The sequence below is a fragment of the Anastrepha ludens genome, chromosome 3 (genome assembly GCF_028408465.1).
Source record: "Anastrepha ludens isolate Willacy chromosome 3, idAnaLude1.1, whole genome shotgun sequence".
NCBI classification, from domain to species: domain Eukaryota; kingdom Metazoa; phylum Arthropoda; class Insecta; order Diptera; family Tephritidae; genus Anastrepha; species Anastrepha ludens.
The window spans coordinates 124,666,816-124,689,692 of record NC_071499.1 but is presented as its reverse complement, the minus strand read 5'-3'; the positions used below and the strand labels follow the sequence as shown (position 1 = coordinate 124,689,692).

General features: G+C 35.9%; 1 protein-coding gene across 2 annotated transcripts in view; it reads right to left on the bottom strand.

The window, feature by feature from the left end:
* LOC128859027 (ras-associated and pleckstrin homology domains-containing protein 1) overlaps positions 1 to 22,788 on the bottom strand; it is a 37,631-nt gene extending 14,843 nt beyond the window's left edge. The window contains exons 1-2 of one of the 2 annotated variants that reach the window (XM_054095690.1): positions 21,561 to 22,788; positions 21,183 to 21,371 (exon numbers count right to left, since the gene is read on the bottom strand). In XM_054095690.1, the coding sequence (XP_053951665.1) occupies positions 21,183 to 21,233 (51 nt within the window). In that variant the 5' untranslated portion in view covers positions 21,234 to 21,371; positions 21,561 to 22,788. Of the gene's footprint in view, positions 1 to 21,182 lie in introns of both variants that reach the window. The other variant, XM_054095689.1, reaches the window with a different exon arrangement.
* Between the last annotated feature and the right edge of the window lie 89 nt (positions 22,789 to 22,877).

The following is a 22,877-nucleotide window of genomic DNA, read 5'->3' as shown; positions in this document are numbered from 1 at the left end:
GACGACCTAAAAACTCTGCATACAATCCAAAGAACACGTTGAAGACCGTGAAGCATGGAGGTGGTAATATACTACTTTGGGGATGTTTTTCGTCGGCAGGAGGTGGTCCTTTATTCTGGATTAAAGATAAGATGTGCGCTGCGGACTACGTAAATATTTTAAATAATGTTATGCTTCCATATGCCAAAGAAGAAATGCCATTGATTTGGGAGTTTCAACAAGATAACGACTCAAAGCACTCCTCTAAACTGGCGAAGAAATGGTTCCAGGAATGTAAAGTTAGTAGAATGGCCTTCACAATCCCCGGGCTTGAATCCAATAGAGCACCTTTGGGGCATTCTGAAGAAGAGAATTGCCGCCTATAAGGCAAAAAATAAAGCAGATTTGTGGGAAAAAGTTCAGGCAGAATGGTTTAGTATAAACCCATCAGTTTGTGCCAAGTTATAGTGGACTCAATGCGTTGCACCGCAGTCATTAAAGCCCAGGGTGCAACAACCAAATATTAATTTGTTTACAATTTTAAAAGTTTTGTTTAATTATCTTAAAGAAAAATACTTATGTTTATTAGCTTTAAGGACGTCGTTTCTATTATTTTTTCCAAGGACGATAAGATTAACTTCATGATTTCTTTTTTACAAAAATGTAGCAAGAGTTGAGTACCTCTATTTTTATATATAAAACTGTTTCTTTATAAAAGATTATTTACAATTAATTTAATATTTAAACTTAATTTATTTAATTTTTTTGTAGCTTATTTTAAATTATTTAATTTTAATTTTTGTAGTTTATTCTATTTTAGTTTTTAGAATTTATTTTATTGTAATTTATTTAAATAATTTTGTAATTTATTTTATTTATTTTTATTTTTTAATTTTTTTTTTTTAATTATTATATTTTAATTTTTGTATTTTATTTGTTTTTGACTTTTGTAATTTTTTAAATTTTAATTTTTGGAATTTAGTTAATTTTTATAGAATTCATTTCAATTTTTTAAATTTATTTTATGTTAATTTTTGATTTTACTTAATTTTAATTTTTGGAATTTATTTAAATGATTCAAATAATTTTGTAATTTATTTTTTTAATTTCAGTTTTCGTGATTAATTTTATTTTAATTTTGGTATTTTATTTGTTTTGAATTTTTGTAATTTATTTATTTTAAATTTTGTAGTATATTTTGTTTTAGTTTTTGTAATTTTTTCATTTTAATCTTTGTAATTTATTTTATTTAGATTTTTTTTTTCTTATTTTATTTTGTTTTAATTTTTGTAATTTATTTTAAGTACAACAGCTTACTGTTTTCTTTTATTTATTTTATTTTTTATTATTTTATTTAGTTTTAATTTTGTACTTTATTTAATTATAATTTCGGTAATTTATTTTATGTATTTTAATTTTTTTTTTATTTAAATTTGTAATTTATTGTATTTAATTTAAATTTTTATAATTTATTTTATTTTATTTTATTTTAATTTAATTTATTTAACTTATATTATTGTACTTTACTTTACTGTACTTCATTTTATTTTATTTTACCTTATTTGGCATTATTTTATTTCATTTTATTTTACTATATTTTCTTCATTTTATTTTATTTTACTTCATTTTATTTCACTTTACTTATATTTTTTTCGTTATTATAACTTTACACTTTATTTTCTATTTTGAGTACACACTAATCCCTCTCCTAAAGCCTCTTATCCACGCTAATGCAATTAACACCTTATTTAATTATCCAAAACCAAACAATCTCACCATTCTCTTTTCTTTCACTGCACAAGCGATAATCCTCAGCAACCAACTTTATCTTTACTCAGTTTCAAGCAACTAAACATCTTAACATCAGCTTCTATGCATGGCAGTTTGTGATCATTAAACACAGCCAACACTAGTTTCTACTGTCATCGTTCGAATGCACCTTCAAACTAATTGCATGCCTTCAGCACTAACAACAAATGTCACATTTTGTACATAAATTCTTCATTTTTTCCAGACCCTTTATTTGTGTACACATCTTTTTTTATGATTCCTTACTTCTTGCTATATCTTATTCTTATTCTGGTACACAATAATTAAATCGAGATTTAGGTATACGATAAAATGCCGGGTAGCAGCAGCGTAACTACTCCTCTCCTCAATTGTTTCTCATCCCACATATTTTTTTGATGAGTCACCTGCCCGCATGCCTTGTCGGCTAATACCAATGCGGTGGTTTAATAGTGGTGGAAATGCGTGCACTTCTTATATTTTTTTCTTCATTTCTATTTACCTGTCGCTTCATAGTTTTCATGGAATCGAAAATGCATCACCACCAAAAATTTATTGTTACAATTACATACGTGCTTATGCTTTGTTGTTAGAGCAATTGTTGCAATAAGCATTTTGGTTATGGCATTTTTCGAGTGTCTTTATCTACGAGTATTTTTCAACGATAGAAGATTGCGTGTAGCGGTGATTACACCACCTGCGCGGTACTCGTATTGCGTTAAAGATTTATTTGTAGTCTTTTTTTTTAAAGCTGTGGTATTTTAAAAGTAGGTTAAATTTGACTTAAAGTGTTATACCATTACATTTCAAAATATTTGTTAAAGAATAACAGTATGGCGTTTTTGTGGTCAGGTGCTCACTAGCCATTACTATAAAACAACAAAAAATCAAATAAAAAAATAATGTGGAAAGTTTAAATTTTTAAGCAGTTGTAGTAGCATTAATTTAACTGTCTTTCAATTTAGGTATATTATAAATAAAGCTGAATTTTCGAGCAACATCTCGATTGAAATTTAGCAAGTGTAGACCTACACCTCTCGATTCAAGCCCGTCCGATTCAACGAGTTTTCAATGAGTTAGTGAATATCTGACTTTGCAAGATGTGTACCTCCTCCGTGGCTTGGTGATAATTTTCCGTCCTCAGTTCGTAGTCGAAATGTTTCTGTGATATTGCGATGGCAACTATCCCGAAAAAAGCTCTCCCTTGTTGTTGGTGGGGTTGTTGTAACAGTTATCAAGCACCGCTAAGCTCGGAATCAATCTCACCTAAAGGTTTCCTGGTCATACTGTTTCACAGGGAAAGTAGGTGTAAAGAAACGTGGTTAGTGTAGTGTGTAGCAAGGATGATAACATAGTTTACCAGGTTTGATCTTCAATTATGGTGGAAAACGAATTTGAGCAGTTACTCAGTACGTCCCATTGAAATCCGAATTCTGACCGCTCAATTCACACGTATTCACACACTCATCCAATAACTCATTATTCAGACGACAACGCAGCAACATAAGTGCAGAGTCGATTTTTTCCGTATATCACCAACACAATCTCAGTTTCTTCATAACCAAACCAAGTCATGCTCCCGATTATGTCAGCCTATCAGCTGAATCCTTCGAATTCGCTGGGAGCCGGTTAGCGGTCTGATATTGGCCACACCTTCTGAATTTTTTTCACCACGCTTTGTAGTAACTCAACATACCGTATATATATTGAGTATGGCAGAGTCGATTCTGGATAGCTAGCCGGTTCTACGTACATGACTCGAGTTTTCCCCGACCAATGGCTGTCGCGCCAGTAAACTAACCCTACTTAGTTTAATGCACAGAACTCCACCCTGCGTTCTCATTTTTCGAGGGCATCAGCTTCTTATTTTCATGTAATTCTTACTCGGATGATGAGAAGAAGAAGAAGATGAGAAGAGAATCACTGACACTAAAGCTTTTTCTGGTGTATTCCACTCAACTTTGATGCGGACAAGGCTGAGAATCAACTCATTGCTTAAAATGACAGCCAGTATCTGTAGCAAAATTAACTGTTTCGTGAACTAAGCGGCCAGATTTCGGAACTTGCCATATTTTACCATAATTCACTTAAAATCGATCGCGAACTCAAAGAACTAGTAGAAGAGTGTCCAGTTGAGAGAGAAAACAAGGTTCTCTCTCGTTATCAGAATTTACCAGTTTTAGTGCGAGAAATTTGTGCTTGTTAATTCTCGTGAATATGTCAAACGATCAGCTGTAAAGCATTTGACAAAACCTCCTGTTACCAACCACAACAAACAACTGAAAACTACTTTTCGTTGTTCCATATTAAAAAATTATAAAATATTTGGAAATTGGATATTAATGAATAATGGATACTAAATTCGCGTTTCACGAGAAATGGCTGTCAAAATCCATACAAATTGCATTGCCGTGAAATATGCGTGAAATTTTGTATGTATCTCACGGTAAAGTAATCTCAATTCACATGAATCCAACAACACATCTTTGTTTAAAATGCACAGGTCATTTAAAATTTAGCGAAAACTAGCAATGCATGCGACAATGAAGTACCTGAGTTCGAATACCCCGAAGATATGGCAATTTTAAGCGACACGCCTTCGCAAAGAGTGTAAACAAATCTTCTTTGTAATTTTTTGTGTTAGCAGCAAAACTATGCGTACAAGGCAAAGCTAACTTTTCAGCCACTACAAAGACAATCCAATCCAACTGTTCCAAACTTAAATTGTTATTTATTCATTTTTTTGGGTTCATACTTTGGAGTAAAGATATTTGTCAAAAACTGAAACATAGTACAAAAACAACAATAAAACAAAAAATACTTCAAGGACCTTCAACGCAAAAGTCAGCGTACAAATCAAGGCAGTTACAATACTAAGCACTTAGAACTACAATTAGTAAGACGTTTGTTTGTTTTGCGTTTACGGGCCATCAGCTTTGACATTTTTGAACGCAGAGCGGGCTGGTCCGCTTCCAGCTGTATTAAGGATTGGTGCGTTCTTTGCCGGCGGGGATCTTAGCAGTAAACTGCTTTTTCTAAAGGCTGCTCTTGGATCCACGTTGTCATTTCGACCATCTCTGATTCTTTATCTGTTATTTGCTCGGTGGTTTGTTTTCTATTTTGGATATTTATTTTCAATTCTTTTGAGTCCCGACTTCAGGCCGCTATCCTTACACAGTTTCCCGAAGTGTCCCCATGGTTATGCGAGCAGGGAGGCCATGCGAGGATTGACTCTACGCTTCATGGGCAATAGAGTTTAGAGCCAGGACAGGAACTAGTCAGGATTTCTCAACTGAGCCTGCACCACCAACTTAATGGTGACGTGTAAGGAACGTACCCGAAGGCTTGCCAGAGTTTTACCGGGACGAAGGCGATTGTAGCATTAGTCTATCAGCCATTTCGGTGAGGTGTCACCCTCCTGTACTGAGGTGATAGAAAAATACTTTCACCAGCCCATAGACTTCCTGATCTCAGAATTTTTTCCCGTATACCGTAATCAGGATCTTAATGGTCTCGATCCTGATGAGCTTTACAGCCCTGCCGCTAGAGATACTCGGGGTATATGAGACCTTTTGAGCCGAGCCCCTTCCTCTCCTGCCGGATTTTAGTCGCCTCTTACGACAGGCATGCCTTACCGTGGATGTATTCTTTCCCCGACCCGCTGGGTGGACGTAAGACGGTAATACTTTGGATAACCTTTCCTTCTGATAACCTCCAATACACGTCTTGGCATAGATTCCACTAACTTCAACGTTTCTTCGGATGTGATTTTGTTCCACTCATCTATCATTATATTCTTGAGCTTTTCTTTGGATGTAATCGTATTCTGGCGCATTTTACGCTCCCAGAAATACCATCTATGCTCTGTAGGATTTAAATCAGGATACTGTGTGCGAGTCTGTCGATTTACTGGGGATACCAATGGCTGTCTTCGTGTAACGCGGCTCTTTCACCATTCTTTGCACAGTGATTTTGCTAACAGATATAGAAAACGATAAATTGATGTTTTCTGCAATTTTTCTTGCCGTAACCCGAGGGTTATTCTGTACTTGCTGCACGATATATCGTTTCTCCCGATTTGTAAGTAGTGAAGATAGGCCAGTTCGTAGACAGGATACATTACCTCCACTCTCTTTACAATTTTTAATGACACTCTGAACTGAACTGAATATATAGTAAATATGGGTCGTTCCAGTAACGTAGAACCGACTGAGTCCTTCCCATGGTTGCTCCTATTTCGCGAAAAATGTTTCCTCCTTCCACAACTTTACTTCAATTTCTTTTCTTTTGGCCTTTGATTATTCACAGTAAGCCAAATGCATGTTGCTGGCGAAATTTCGTGGCTGTGAAGTTAGTTAAATTTGTACCAGCTAAGTGTACACCCAAAGGTCGAATTGCAGCAAGTTTCAAATGAAGCTGGCGGCATGGAAGTATTATCTTATTTACTCTTTTTTTTGTATTAATTATAAGGCGATAGCCATGGTTTTTGTTTATAAATTTCACATGGATTCATTCGCATGGCAGTCGGTTCTACATTACCGGAATGACTCGGGTTTTTCCCGACCAAGGGCTGCCGCCCGAGTAAACTAGCCCTATATAGTGAACCGTTTATCACCGTTTATCAAGGTAGAGGTAGTAAACTGCCACAGCTACAACAACAACAACATTTTAGAATGAAAATTTTATAGTGAGCTTTGAAAATTTTACTGGCGACATTGGCGGCATTGCGCTATGCTGAGCGCGGAGATCAACTCACAGCCGCTCTTGAAAAGTGTCGAAGTAATCGTGAATCTTTTTCGCACGCTGCTTATCCAAAATAAAAATTATCACCCCCTTCAAGTCTTATAATATTGTACATAAAATGCATGGGACGGTCGTTAACAATTTGGCCGGTTCTTTAGGGTTATTGACCCACAATTATTCAATTGACTTGTCGCGTCACCGCCACCGCCACCATCAACTACAAAGTAAACCAAAGCAAAGAAAAGTGATGTGCCCAGAGCGTACACAGCAAAGTGGAGTAGAGTAAGTGACGTAGTGTTGGGTGCGTAGAGGAAGGGTGTAGAGAAGGAGATGAGTAGAGTAGTTCATCATTTGTAATGAGAGGAAATGTGCCACAACTTTATATGAAGCGCATTTGGCGAGGGGTGAATTTTATTTGCTACTGTTTCGACGCTATTAAATTTTTGATAGCTTCACATGTCTGCCAACTCAATTGCTTGCACCAATTTCTATATTTTGAGTGCAACATATAATTTCCATTTTTTTTTTCTTTTGTATAATTTCGGGCTTTTGTGGGTACAGTTGTCGTCGTCTGTGCGGATATGAAGAAGTGCCACTGTTTGTTTTTAGCGCTCTTCTTTTGTTTTTTTATTTTTGTTGCAAGTAATGAGTTTGTTTGTTTTATTGGCTCTTGCCTTTTGTGGCAGCAGTTGTGCCCTAAATTAAAGACGCAGCAGGCAAGTCAGCAAGCAATAAGCAACAAGTTGAAGTGGTGGCGGCGTGTACGTCGTTCTGTATGCATGTATGTGTGTGTATTTAGTGCGTACCACACACATACATAAATATATTTGCCTTTCCGCAATGTGTGCATGTGCCAACATTTACGCGCCACGCGGCGCGCTATCCAAAAATACTGTACCCAAATTCGGCTGCTGTCGCGCTCGTACCTTCTCAATGCGATTGTCAACCCTTAAAATGTGAATTGTATCGCTGACGTGCGCTTGTGCGTTCGCAATCTGCCTGAATACTTCTGCTTCAGCTTCTGTTTAATTTTTGCTTTCAGTTTTGGGTTTCCGAAAAAACGCAAGTATGGTTTTAAATTTCTATTTGCCACTCACTCAACGCACCGCGCACTCCGCTGCTGCCCTTTTGTCCGCTTATCTTGATCCCACAACGCTGCTGCATGATCATTAGCGTATCCGTCTTCGTTGCTTCTCAGCTGTTGTCTTCACAACGCCTTGCAGCCCGTATATGCACATTTGACCTGACCGGTCCGTGTTCTCTCAACCGAAAACAGCTGCCACATCACCAACACAACCAAACAGCTCAAGTGTTCCGTGGCGCAGGTGCAATTTCACTCGAACTGAAGAAGCTACCAGCTGCTCGCTTCTAGGCACGAACAGCTGCGTTTGTCTTGGTTGCTTCTTTTATGATGTTTCCCAATTTTTTTTTAATCTTTTCATATTTTTTTTTACTTTCATTTTTTTGTTGTAGTTGTTATTGTTCATCGTATACACTGGTCTTTTGTTTAAATTTGGACACGAGCCTGGTGTATTTTGCACGCGCTCACTTAATCTGCTCCAGCATCTGACATCTGACGCTAAGTAAAGCAGGACGCAGTGACTACAACAGCAGGGATACAAAAATTATACAACTTATGCATTATTTAATTCGTACGCTTCAGCCATCCACTTTTGTTATTGGTAAAGATTTCCGATGTGCGTAACAGCTGCTGTTCCTCTATTTAAATCGTGATCCCTTTTTCGACAGTACCCTTGACATGATCACGTACATTTGTATATTTCTTCTCCGTTTTTTTCTTGTTAACTTGAGACTTTTAAAACAAGCTATAAAGCCACACTTCAATTTTGAGGCAGACATTAATGCTTCTCCTCCACTTTAATTGGGGTTGATCAGCGCATATCAATGATGGACGTTCATGATGATGATCGTGACGATTGGAGTGGTTAAGCGGCGTATTGATGGTGATATTGTATGGGGGAGACGGAAATAGATAGTCACGCCGACAAGAACGTGTTTGTTTTAGTTGTATGCATGGGGAAACTTAATAGACTGCGGCACATGCATGGGGTTAATAAGTAATTAAGTTGCGTTGTAAAATGTTCGAAGATGAAGAAACGTTGTGTTTTAAAGTAGACAGCGATTTAGAAGAAAGAAAAAACTATTTTTTAGATTAATAATATAAAGGAGCTTTTTCATGACGGAAACACACTCGGAAGTACGCAAAACTATCTATACAAATTTCTAACTCAGTGATCGTTACCAGATCATTGCTCGCGAGCATGACGCCCGAACGTCTGTTTAATGCCAGAAATACATTTTTTTAATTAAAAAAAGTCAGATACATGAGTGTAGTGCATATGCATATCTGTTCATATTCTAGAAAGATTTTGTTCGTGTCGATCAGCGCAATAAAAAAGAAAAAAAAACTTGCGATAAGCAATAATTCTATAATGATCAGAAAGCGTTTTAGCCGTACAATGGCAACGCAGTAATAAATCTCATTTAGCAACACTTCGTAGGAAAGTAAATTACAAAGTACACACACTCTCACACTATGCAAACTACGAAATACTCTAATTGAACGTGACGAATGGCAATGGGAGCGCGACAAACTGTCATTACAACAACTAAGCAAATCTTACTGAAATTGTTACAGCTTACAAAAAGTCAATGGGGGAAGCCAAGAAAAAATCCCTAATCTGTAAACATGTCTTTCTAACGCACACGGTCGCCTGTGAGTGGGGAGGGGGGAACGAACGCAGTACATAATTGTTGACTAGTTATTCATCAAAACTTCCATTTGTTGTTTTTGTGTTGCTAGGCATTTCGTAAGATCGCCAAGGCTCAAGAATTTCAGTTTGAAATATTACATTTCTAATCCTCCCTCTCACTCTCTGACTCTCCCAAGCAAATATGTACAAAACGGAAATGGACGTGCCGCGGCTGACGACAATAAAATATTTACAGCAGCACAGCATTACAACAATCCCAAAAACAATATGTAAAGAGAATGAAAATGAAAAAATGGAGAAAAAAATTAAAAGCAATCAGTAGAAGTAGAGCAAGATGAAAAAAGCGGCACAGAAAGCGTGCAAATGCGGAGCAGAAAATATAGTATCGACAGCAAAGCGCTGAGCAATGCTTACTTATTTCAGGGAATGTACTGCATAGTATGTGCAAGTATGTAGTACAAAGCGATAGTGATATAAGTGGGATGGGGGAAAAAGAGGGTGAAGGCGCACGCACAGGCATATGGGACGCAAAATGTAAAGCAGATCGTGGCGACTGATGTGCGGCAAAAGCCAAGAATAACACCAATGAAAATCAAATAGCAGCAATGCCATAGTATTTCACTGAATAACAGATGGCGCTGGGGGAAGAGAGTGGTAACGTATGGAGAAATCACCGCAGAGAGGTAGGAGATGTAATGTACGAGAGCTGGGGAGCGCAAACAAGGCGATCGACCGGCAAATGTGCGACAAGCAATGCGGAAGAGCGCATGGAAGCAGAAGGGGGTCGGCGGAGGTGAAGTAGATTAAAGAGTAGAGTAATAAAAACGGCACATATACAAACATCTACATAGGTACATATGTATGTATGCATGTTTATGTTTGTGTGTGCCAAATTAAGGGGGAATATGTCTTGACCATATATTTACGATGTTGTTGTTGTTGTTCAAGTTGGTATAATGTAATTAAAAGAATTTCAAATCTTTGCGCCGACTACAGAGCCATGTGAGTCGTCCAGATGTAAGACGTTCAGCATTTTGAACAGCCGCTTAGGTCGAAAAAAGTCCATTGACTGACTAACTGCCGGACGAGTCGTTGAATTAATGGCTGCTTGAATGCATGAATGACTGGCGATCTGGCGACTGAATGGGTTGAGATGGATGAGCTGGTTGGCTGGATTGACTTAGGCTAATGGACCGCTGCTTGGTGTGGTGTGAATGGCTTATGTAGGCGGTCGGCGTCGACGTTGCTACTCTGCAAATATTTGACGAACGTGTGCAAGCAAATTAATGAGAATTTTCTCATTTTTTAGCACCCAAAAAAGCACGAAGTAAGTAAATGTGGCGGTCCCAAAATTAACGAAACAAGCCAAATAAATATAAAACCGTTTACACATAATGCAATGAAGCGAAGGCAAATACCCGTCGACGACGAAAACAAAGCAAATTCAACCGAAAAGAAACAAGAAAAATAGTGCAGCGCATGAATTTTTAAATTAAATGAAAACAAAAACACACCAACAGAATAAAGAAACAAATAAAGAAGTAGCTAAAAGTAAAAAAAAAAAACTGAAATTAAACGAAGAAATAAAGCAAATAAGTCGGACATTTGCAAGCGAAATAGAGCAGCGTAAGCAGTAAAATTGTGTGGATAATTCCAAAAAATTTAAATGAGCAAAAATGTGCAAAAACAAAAATTAAGCACACTGGACGATAGCAATAAAGCACACAAAAGAGTTTAATTTGTGCGGCAGCACAAATAAAAATGCTTTGAAAAATTGGCTAAAAAATGTGTGAAAAAATCGACACTTGCGCAAGAAATACAGTTCGTTTTTCCGTTTTTTCTTTGTGATGGGTGAAGTATTGAAAAATACACAGCAATACCAAGCAATAAAAATGCATGAAATAATAAGTATTGGCCTGTCGTATAAAGCGCCAAAGACTGCTGCAGTAGTAATGAAGTGTTGAAGTCAATGGGTGTGAAGGGAACGTTAAAAATGTGTCTAAAAATCATAAAAATTAATATATACCTTTTGGCGAGTAAAATTAAAATAAGAAATAATAAGAACTCATTAATTAAAAACTGTTTTTAAACGAAAAAGAAATCTAGAATATATTCACATATTTTTTAATTAAAAATAACAAAATCATATAATATTTAATTAATTAACAGCGAACTTTCGTTTGTACATTTTCCAAAAATTAATAATAATACAATATAATAGTTCTGCTTTAAAACTAAAACTTAGATTTCAAATTTACTGATTACTCTCGAAATGTGTTAACTTTCATATTTGACTTTTATTTTGATTGGAATGCATTCAGTTAAGTTCGTGCTTCATTTGATATTGATAACTGCAAAAATAAATCAAATTTTCTCACGTTCCACAACAACAGTAAACTTATTTCAAATTCATTAATTCTTATTTTAAAAGTACTAATAGACCTAATTTGACCAGTAAAATTATTTAAATGCAAATGTCTGCAAGAATTAGAACGCTAGGGCCTCTGAAACGATGCAATTAGCTTATTTAATTTTTTTTTTTTTTTTAATTTTTGCCAACATTATATTTCCTTCAAAAAATAAAACAAATACCTCATTTGCGACTGAATGTTTTCTGTATGAAATTTTTTTTCTCTTCCGATCAAAAATTCCTGCCTCAACCAGCTGGTTTTTTTTTCATGACCTGCTTCGCGTTAAATAGTGATGTTGAAAAAGTTTCATCTCTTGAGTATTTTCTTGGGAAGATAGTAGTACGCTTTTAAAAAACCTGTAAGTTGTGTAGTACCTCTTGTAAATTATCTGCAATCCGCATTTTCGACGATTAAACCACCTTCATCCTCCGAAAAACGCCTACTGGCATCCCTGGCAACGGCGCACTATAGACAACCACCCCTCACTGCCGCTGCAACGCAACACAAGTAACAGCCACAAAAAGTACACTGCAAGCCTACCAATACAACAGCTATTGAAGTATTATACGTAATGTTCTTGTTAGTGTTAGTGAATGAGCTTTTTTTTTAATTTATTATGTATGTCGCCGCTTTTGGGGTAATGAACAGACAGCGCTGCGCTGCATAACATACATACATACAAACATACCTATGTAACTTAGCTTTAGCCAGCCAGCCAGCTAAGCAGCCCAGGCCACAAGCCAGCCATGCGGGCATGCGAGCAGCCTGTGCCATTTAATTTTATTGCTATTTGCCTATTTCGTTTTTAATTTACTTTTTTAATTATTCTCGCCTTTGAATGTCATTTACAAATAAATAATAATACAACAAAACTAAATAGGAGAATATCTGCAGAATGAAAAAAATACAGGTTAAATGGATCCCCGGTAAAGTAAAAGTACGAATACGTAATGTATTAAGTGCAACCGGCATTCGTCGTACTTACTGCTATTAAAACGAATAAACATCGTCTGTCGGTGCCGTAGTTGCTACCTCTACTGCTGCTGTCACTCCAACTGTTACTTTTTTCCTATTGTTGTTGCTGCTAGTTGCATTGATTTTTCCCCAACAGCTGTTGTTGTTAACTGCAATTATTACTTTTATATGCGTTTTTGTTGCTATTTTTCCTTATTCTCTTTCTATTGTTAGTGACTCTATGTTGGTACGCGTAGCAAAAAAGCAATTAATTTCAAAAACACTTTGTTGAAATTGTAAAAATATTATTAATCATCATAAATGCACATTAAAATTTTAAGGCACTTTTATTATTGCTTTTATGGTTTGCATTTTAGCTTTTTTACTAATATCGGTTTTCTTTTATGTATGCGCACTTGTGTAAAACAACGTAATAAAACTTCACTGCTACTCAATTTTATTTTATTTAATTTTTCTGTATATTCACCGATTTATGGTATTTCTTTGTTCGTTCGCTAAGCGAAATAAATAAGTTATTTCATTTTAGTTGCGTCTTTAACACCACATTTTACACAAATAAGGGCAGCAGCAACAAAAATATTATAAAAAAAATTATCTACCGTCGCTCACTCTGCGTTTCGTCCATTACTTTGTTGGTTCATCGGTCGTTTGTGCGCCCGCATTGAACTAAACACATCGACGTCCGTTCACTCACTCGTTTCTTTTGCATTTATTTATGCTGCTTCGTTGCAGAGAACGTTAACGTTTAACGTTCTCTGGTTGCTTTGTTCACTAAACGGAGTCAGCACCGCTACCCAGTAAAAATACTTCCCAAGCAGCAGCAGCAGCAGCAAACAAGTCGTACAAGCCAACGTTAGCAGCGCATTGGCAGAACATCGCAGCGACGATTGAACGCAATATAGCTTATTCACGGTAGCAGCAGCAGTAACACAAGATAGGCGCAAAATAACAAAACAATAACAAACAGCATTGACGAAGTCACATGTGTGTGGCAGCCGAATGACACATCAAGTCGCACGAAGTGAAGTCACTGCTCAACGCTGCACGAACCTCAACATCGGTAGATGTGATGTGGTGATATTGATGGCTCTGATGACAACAACAAAGTTATAAACACAAACAAATGACGAAGTTGAAAGTAAGCAGATGCAGCAGCAGCAGCAGTAGTCGTAGCCGTCCACATCGCCGTCGGCTTCATTGAGAAAAACAACAGAGACAAGCAGTACAACGTACGGCGCAAAGTCATACGGCAATAAAAGTCAAAATTTAAGCTGAATGTATTGAACATATTAATTAACGTAAAACGATTTTGCCGATCTGAAGTAAGTTAACTTTTACGTTATTTCACGAATATAATAATTAATGTTTAATGAACATATCTAATGACACATTTTGACAACTACGTATCTGTCATACACGTGACATGCAACGTACGAAGCAATTCTGTTTACGGCTTAAGTTGAGGTGTGTTCACCTCAGTTGCTATAACTTGGCAGTACTGTCGTTGAGCGAACGTTGTGTTGTATTTCCGTCCCTCAGTATTGCTTGCGAAAACAAAAATTTTAAACAGCATAAAACGAAATTTTTAATTGAAATTCGAAATAAGAATAAAGCGATTAAAATACAAATTAAGTCGCTAACCTAATCAAAAAATACATACATATGTATGTATAGGTATGTAGCGACAAGCTAAACACCTACCCTGTCAGAAATCGAAAGCAACGCAAGACTGAGTCTTGTCGAGGCCCTATGCTCCCGAGTGGAGTGAACAAGGAAAAAAATGTACATATACGAAAAAACGTGCGTATATTTAAAAATAGAGAGTGTTTTGAATGAAATACTTATAAAAAAAATTAAACACAAAGCAGCGAAAACCAGTTTTCTAAATTATAAATGAAACAATTTTAGAAGCATACATTTGTGCGCATATGGTTATGTTTATTTTAATTAGATTAGTTGAATTTTAGTGACAGTTTATAGAGCCAACAGAACGTTGCCGAATATTTAATATACACTAAAGTGGATTTTGTAAGAAGGTGCGTATCTAGTCCTTTTTAATATTACTAAAAAATATGTAATTGGGAAAATTTCGCAGCCGGCACTGTTCCGCTCTAAGTATATGTAAGTGTTAAAGAGTCTCACTAACGGGGAAAAGCTTATGTTTAGTTAGACTTAGAAGATCATCTGACCACTTCTAGACAACTCGCACCACAACAGTACGATTAATGGGACACCACAAGTCTACCGAAGCAAATTATATATCTGTATATAATTGGCGCGTTCACAATTCTCTGAAAAATGTTACACTACTGAGAACTCTCACGATTTTAATGTCGGCTATGTGGCTTAATTTCAACGCAGTGGTGGTAAAACCTTAGCTTATGTCTGATAAACAAGACAAAGTGTACGTTAGATTTCTTAGTGAACAGATTTTAATGAATGATCTCCAGCTTTCTAACCGTAGTTATTTTTCCTATAGGTATATTTTTTCTGAATAGGAGATGATTTTATGGAAAGCTTTTTTTACTACAAAACTGCTTTCATAGATTTTTTTGCTGTCATAAACAATTTTTATTTTTTTTACTATTTGCTGTTTCACGCTCGAAGTAAGGCTTTTAGCTGATATGCTACCCGTAAAACCACACCGCCGTATGCCACAATATTATGTAGCAAAAGATTTTGTGCTATTATGCAGCGCAAATCTATTGCCCAAACGAGACTAATACGAAATCCACCAATTCAGTCGGGCGGCGTAAAAACTTATGGTAGCGCTCACGTTTCTTCCAACAAACAATGAAACACTCCAACGGCGCTGCACACCCCGCTGTCGGTTACCCAGCAACAACGAAAAACAAGCAAAGCCCAATATGCACCTTTGTACTCACACAAACGAATACTTATAGCAGATGGATGGATAGATAGATGAATAGATAGGTGCACGTCCCATATACCTCATTGCTCAAAGCCAATATAATTTTTTTTATTTTATTCCTAGTACTAGTATTTCAGTGTTTGCTCATATGCATGCGTTTGTACTTAAATATGTATGTATGTGTGTATGTATGTACAGATATTTACTTAACTTTGATGTCACGGCAGAGACCAATGCTGCATATTCAATGATCAAACCTATCTATCCAAGCGGGGCTATTCAATATTGCAACAAAAACTTCAACAACAACAGTGACGGCAATATGACGTTTGCAACAATATACAACAACACTCTCGTATACTCGTAATAATAGCAACGAAAAGCGTTGCGGGTCCGTTGAAATAATGTCAGCAGAATTAGAAAAGGAAGGAAATGAATGTGCAATGTACAACTCAAAATAGCGAATCCAATAAGAAAAGAGGAAAACTTGAATGCAAGCAAATGAAAACAAAAGGTGGAAACATTTAGGTGAAAATAAGTGAAATAAAAGTGCTGGCACGTACCTCACATGTAAAATGGGCACAAAAAAATGAAGTTGAAAAGGTATTCAATGTACGCGATTGATAGCCGGTTAATAGTTTTAATGATAAAACAACCAAAAAAAAAAATAAATGAGTTGCCTTAGGTGGATTCGGATATTTAAAGTACTAATATTCTTGGGTTTAATTTATGGATAAGCAAAGTAAAAAAAAGTAAATATGTATGTACATATATATTTAAAAACTATGTACTTTGAAAACTAAATCAGTAAAATATTTGATCTGAAAAATGATTTTTCTAGCCGAAAAATAAAACTTTTAAGGCAAACAAAATACTTTTCCAGAGTAAAATTTATTCTTTGTTTACACTTTTCATCAACTGACTCATTGTTTATTCATACTCTCGCATACAAGCATAAGAAAACACACAAATTCTCAAGCAGGTTGACCATGACAACTAAATGTATTGTACATGCATACATATGTAATGGTAGATATGTTTACCTTAGCCATTAGGCAAACAAGATTTGTTGTGTTTTACACATTTTTCATAGCGAAAATAATTTTTAAAAGAAAGCAACAGCAGAAGAGTCACGCTCGATATATTTTTTTTTTAAGTGAACAACATTGTGACATTACAAAGCATATCAATTTGTACATAGATAGGCACGATATGATATCATTTTATTCCCGAAGATGTGCAAGAATATCCTTGGAATGCACAACGGGATATCTAATGCTGAGAGTCAACCGTATGTGGGCCAAACAAAAGGACTAAAGCTACATCATTTCTCAATTGGAGATTTTTCTCTGTATTCTACACGATTCTTTTTTTGTATGGGTAATGTAAACAGAAAAAGATGAAAACATGTTAAGAAGAGGTAATGGAATTTTAAGATCAGCCAATTTGAATGTAGATGGTCTCAGAACTGCGCTAACAAACTAAAATGAAGAATGTTTATGTATGTAAGTATATATGTACGTATATGCAAATATTTCTAAATTTTTGCAAAAAAAAAATTTCAATTTAGTATAGCATAACAACAAATATTGAACGTAACGCTAATGGTGATCTTACTCACCAACGTAAACGTACGCCCGTACGCCCGTATCAGCTGACACGATGAAACAATCATCTTCGATACTACGGAACGGAACAATGGTGAGAATTAATTTACATGAAGCTCTCATTGGGGTGAGTGTGAGCACCATAACTGTTTCTATCCGCTCAGGAAAGTCACTTCAGCAACACTCCTCAAAAATGCATGGGGAATACTTTAAGCTATAACAACAACAAGTATTTGTTCTGAACCACAATTGGCGATTAAGAATTTATATCAACAAAACTCTAATAAAAAATTTTAGCAACCCTAATAAAGCAATATACTTGTAGGATATCCATAGCATATGCAGAAAATAAGGCTTAAGGTGGTTATCTTAAAAGTCTACAGATTAAAAAAATGCTGTTGCAAATATTGAAGTAAGGAAACAAAGTCCATTACCCTCGCATATTTTTGGGAATAAGAAAATAAATAAGTACATATGTATGTGTTTGGGTATGTACGTACACATACAGGTTTAAAATGTTCTACAGTGTACTCTCTCCTAACGGACACCTCAAATGAGCGGACACTTTTTTCAGTGCATGCCACAAATGTTTAAAAAAATGTTATTATTTTCCCCCCTCTTGAGTGGGCAAACCTCCCCATAACATATTCACTTTTTTACACTTTTCTCGCAAGCCGACAAATTTTTCAGCCCTTTAAGTGTCCGCTTAAGAGAGTGTACACAGTATATACATACATACACACATTCATACATTCATACAAACATTTATATTTGTGTATGAATACTCAGTTTCGTCGTGGGTTAGACCACTGTAGAAATATCAAAAAAAGTTTTTTTGCTTTAATACTTAAAAAATTATCTACTCAAAGAAAATATGGAATAAGGAGAAAACTGTTTAAAAGATGTCCTTTTTTATTGTATTTTGGCGCTGCCACTCTCACATTTTTAAAGTCGATCGGACTCATAGCTCGAATAAATCTCGACCGATTGACTTGAAAATTAAGCGATACTGGTATATTCAGAATTATATTCTACATGAAAGTAGAATATGTTATTATTTGAATATATGTTATTAAAAAAAATTATAAACAATAAAAATAAAAACGAAACGACGGGATGCCTGGAGACTCACGCCAGTCACAACTAGCTTTTGGTCTGTCGGAGAACAAGCAGCCAAAATGGGCATCCCTCACAACACACACTGTCACATTTGTACACAACCGGAGAAAAAGGAAACTATTTTCCATTTCCTCTGTGAATACCCTGCCCTATGGAAGGAGATAATATGTCAACCCTGGGCAAACCACTGCGCGGCAGTCTTGAACAATTGTCTGGCTTAGACGTAAAAAACCGCTAAACAAGTTGGTAGCAAAGATGTGACAACAAAACGGTGCGTATTCTAGATGAATCACCGCTTCAACCAACCAGCCATCTACATTTGGTATAACTGTTTACATTTTTCATCGAAAGAAAACAAATGTTTTTCACCGCAAATTGAAGGCGAATCAAAAAAACGGATTGCGTTGTAGTTGGGTGTTTTATCACTTAATTTCTGTATAATAAATAAATAAATAAAGACTTTTTCTGATTCCCTCGTGACCTTTTGGTTTTTGTTTTTTTGCATTTCGAGTAATCTCCAACTTCTTAATGTGTTTTTTTTTCATTCCGGCTGAGTTCGAATCGATTCTTTTCATACCGACAACTCAAAGGCAACATTTTTGAAATAAAAAAATTTTAACAGAATTGAAATAACGAACATTATTCATCTCAATTCGAAGCCAATTTGTCGGAATTGGAATGCAGAACAGATATTTATTTGTTATTTCTACACAAATTTTAATCAGACCTTAATATATACATACATGCATATACATATCTGTATGTGCATACATATAATTTTAAATATGCATGCTTTAATTATAAATACACATACATGCATACATATGCACATGTTTACTCGCCAACCCAGCGAACACAACAATGTATAAACTATTTTGCACAGTATAGCAGATCTCACAAACAGCAGAAAAACAAAAAAAAAAATGCGTATAATGGCATTTACATAAAATTTTTCTGTTTCTAAGACATTTTAAAATAATTTATATGGATTTATGTAAGCGTTGGAGACGACATACAATGAATCACTTCAATATTTTATTACTTTTTTCGAAATTTAAAAATAATAAAAATAAGAAAGATGCTAAATTACTTTCTTACTTTTTTTAAATAGGTTCGTAAGTGTATTTCTTAAATGCATCAATTTCGATTACTATTACTAGCTGGCGGCCGCTGTAGCCGAATGGGAAAAAGCTCCTCATAAAAATATCTGCCGTTCGGAGTGGGCTTGAAACTGTAGGTCCCTCCATTTGTGGAACAACATCAAGACGCACACCACAAATAGGAGGAGGAGCTCGGTCAAACACCCAAAAAGGGTGTACGCGCCAATTATATATAAAATATATAAATATATTACTAGCTGGAAGTGGATAAGTAAGTAGTTGTAGAGATTCATGTGGCGAGAAATTTTCGTTTTAATTTTTGAGCATCGGAACTCCAATTTATTATACTCGTTTATTCATCCTCGACGAAAAGCTCGCTCAAGTTTTTATCTAACCTACTTTAGTAACCAGTAATCTCATTAATATGTGACCTGTCTGGTTTATGTCCTTCTCAGGATTTAAGGCTGACTTTTTTGTGTTGTGGGTAAATGCACACCACTTTAATTTTTCATTTAATAAACCTAAAAACAATTATAAAGCGCAGTCGAATGAAGCTTATGCACCTGAAGGCAATAATTGTAAGTGTCTCTTTCAACAGATTAAGGGATTAGGGGTAGTCAGAATTTTCAAAAATATTGATTTTTTGTTTGCATTTTATTAAAGTATATAATTTCCTAAAAATATTGTGTGAAAATTTGAAGTGAATCCGACAAACACTTTTCGAGTTATTCAACAATTAACAAAGGGAGTTCGAGAGCAAGTAGCTAGCAGCAGCTGCAAGCAACCAACGCATGCAAGTGGCAGATAAGCGCGCTAACAATAACACTCGAGAAGGTAGAATGCTACGTATGTAGGCAACAGCAAATCGATATTTTGGAAGCTGCTATGACGGCTGAAGAACTATTATATGGCCCAGGAATAGATGACACAATGTAGGGCATTAAATAATTCGTATAACTCTACATAAATTATATTTTTTTTAAACAATTAATTATTGGTTTTTTTTTCTCGAAAATCTGAAAAATATTTCCTGAGGCCGCCATATTGTTAATTTAAAAAAAAAATGTTTCGATCAGGCACAAGATTATCTATTAATAAAACAAATTTCTCTTGTCCGACTGATTTCAGATGAATCTCCAAAGACTTGTGATGATCACCGCAAGGGACTTCTGGAGAAACGGGCTCCACACAAGCAGCGATAACTTTTACAATTATTAATTTTTTTTTTTTTGAAATTTTGCTAAAGTCAAGTGAAAACTTGATGTTTTAATGCTATTTAAAAAAAAAAATAAAGCAATTGACTAGCAAAAAAATTATTGAAAATCATCATTTTTTTTGGGCCTCTGACTACCCCTAACCCCCCACCGGCGTTCACAAAGATGTTATAACGGTTCACTGCCCTATTGGCACCCTAGCCAGTAGAATGGGTGTACCTCACAATGACTTCTGCAGGAGTTGTGGAGAGGATAAAGAAATAGAGTCAAAATATTTTGCCCATTTTTCCTTGAAAACCTGAGAAATTTGCAAAATGTCTCACTAGAAGGACTTCCTTCTTACCTTCTTAAAATATCTAAGTGGTTTAAGCAACTTAGTTAAGGGATGGATATATCAAATGCGGCTCACAATGTATGAGACACCCTTCCCGCTTCTACTTTCTGCATCACTTCGGGTGTCCTACCCATAAAACGAATCGAATCCACAACATTAAATGCCTTTGAATGTAACAGTTCCTTCGAACTTAACTGCAATTGTTCGCTGGGTTTATGATATTTGTATACATATGTACACAGTGTATGTATGCAACGATAATCATCATTTAATAATCCACATTCTTTTACTATGCGAGTACTTACAGTTTCGTCCAAGGAATTCACGGAATTTTGTTCTGCAAGACTGCAATCCATATTCCAACAAAACAAAATACCAAAAAACACCGATAAGTAGTGTGCGAGTGCTTGAGTTGTTGCTGCTGTTGTTGAGGCAGCAAAGCCTTCGAATGGGTTGGTATCGTGGTTTGTACAAAATATATGGCACGTACAATTCTTAATTAAAAAACAAATATATAAATAGCCAACGCTGGTAAATTTACATTACGAAAAAATATAAGATTAACGCGAAATTTCACAATTTATGCGTTTTCAGTTTCGAACGAACAAATACTGAATATCGAACGAATTCATTCACTTTGAACACATACGAAAATTATCGTTAAACCCAATTTAATTGCTTACACTGCACTTTTACTGGCTATTTCATACACTGCAGTTCATATCGACCATTCCCAGCTGGGTTTCGCGTATCCGGCAGAAGAGTTGAACAGGGTGCCGCATTTGTGTGGGTGGCACAGGTATAACTTGCACTTCCACTTATCGGTTAGCCGCTTTACGACAGCTACAGCTACACGCTATTTATGTATGTTTGTAGATACATATGTAAGGTTTTCGTTCCGTTTCGTTTGTGCAACTACGCCTCTGCCCACATACATTTGTTTGTAGTTATATGTACATGTGAATTTAAAACTCACACACACACACATACGCATGCATACGCTTGCACTCTGACATACACTTAAGTACTTAAAAGTGCAATAAAGGAATTAATTTTGTAATATTCCTGTTTTTCGTCTATACTTTAATGTTATTTTTCAACACTTCTGCTCCTCTGTTCCCGTTGCTGTTGGCAGCACTTTTTTTGGGTGTAGTTCGTCGTCTATTTGTGTGTGATTGCTTTTCCCTTATCTTTCGTCTACTCCAACGCAATATACTATTTCGTTTTTCCTTTTGCTTTTTATCGCTCGTATTCGCAGTATATTCATAAATGCGTTCTTCTCCTTCTTCCGCTTTATTTAACTCTCGTTATTCACCCGTTCTTCAACAATTCGTTCGTATCTCATCCTCCCACGCTCTCTTTTGCAATTTCTGCTCCAATCCGCCACAATATGTACTCCTACTACGGCCGGCCCCCCCGTTCAACTTTATCTGCTTACAATGTATTACACTGCTTCCTATTTTTCGAACTCCCACTCAGCTCCAATTCACTTCACTCTCCGCTGTCGTCTTTGTTGCCTTTGTCGTTTACGCACTTCCACTTCACTGTGTAGCGTGTACGACCCGCATGCCGCACTGCACTTTTTCCACCCACTACTATCTACTCTTTACACTTTACACTTTACTTCCTTCCTTTTTCAATTCTAGCAGCAGACTTCTATGAAACTAAACTTTTTTACGCCTTTTATAAGATTTTCTCAAATTGTCTTTACTTTCGATTGCCCACAGTGCAGCATTTAAACAAATTTTAGCAAAATCCAATTGAAATTTCTTAATTTCTACTAAATATTTGCGAATGAAAATTTTCACTGAAAAATTTATGATTCAGCCGAACGCGGTGGTGTCTGTATGAGAACGAACAGTAGTTTGGAGTTAAACAAGATATCCGAGCAAACCGTCGCCCCCATAAGCACCATAAGCACTACACAAGAACTGAACTACACCAATACACAAGAACCAGAAAATAGGAAACTGGAAGTGGAGTAACATCCGTTGACACTA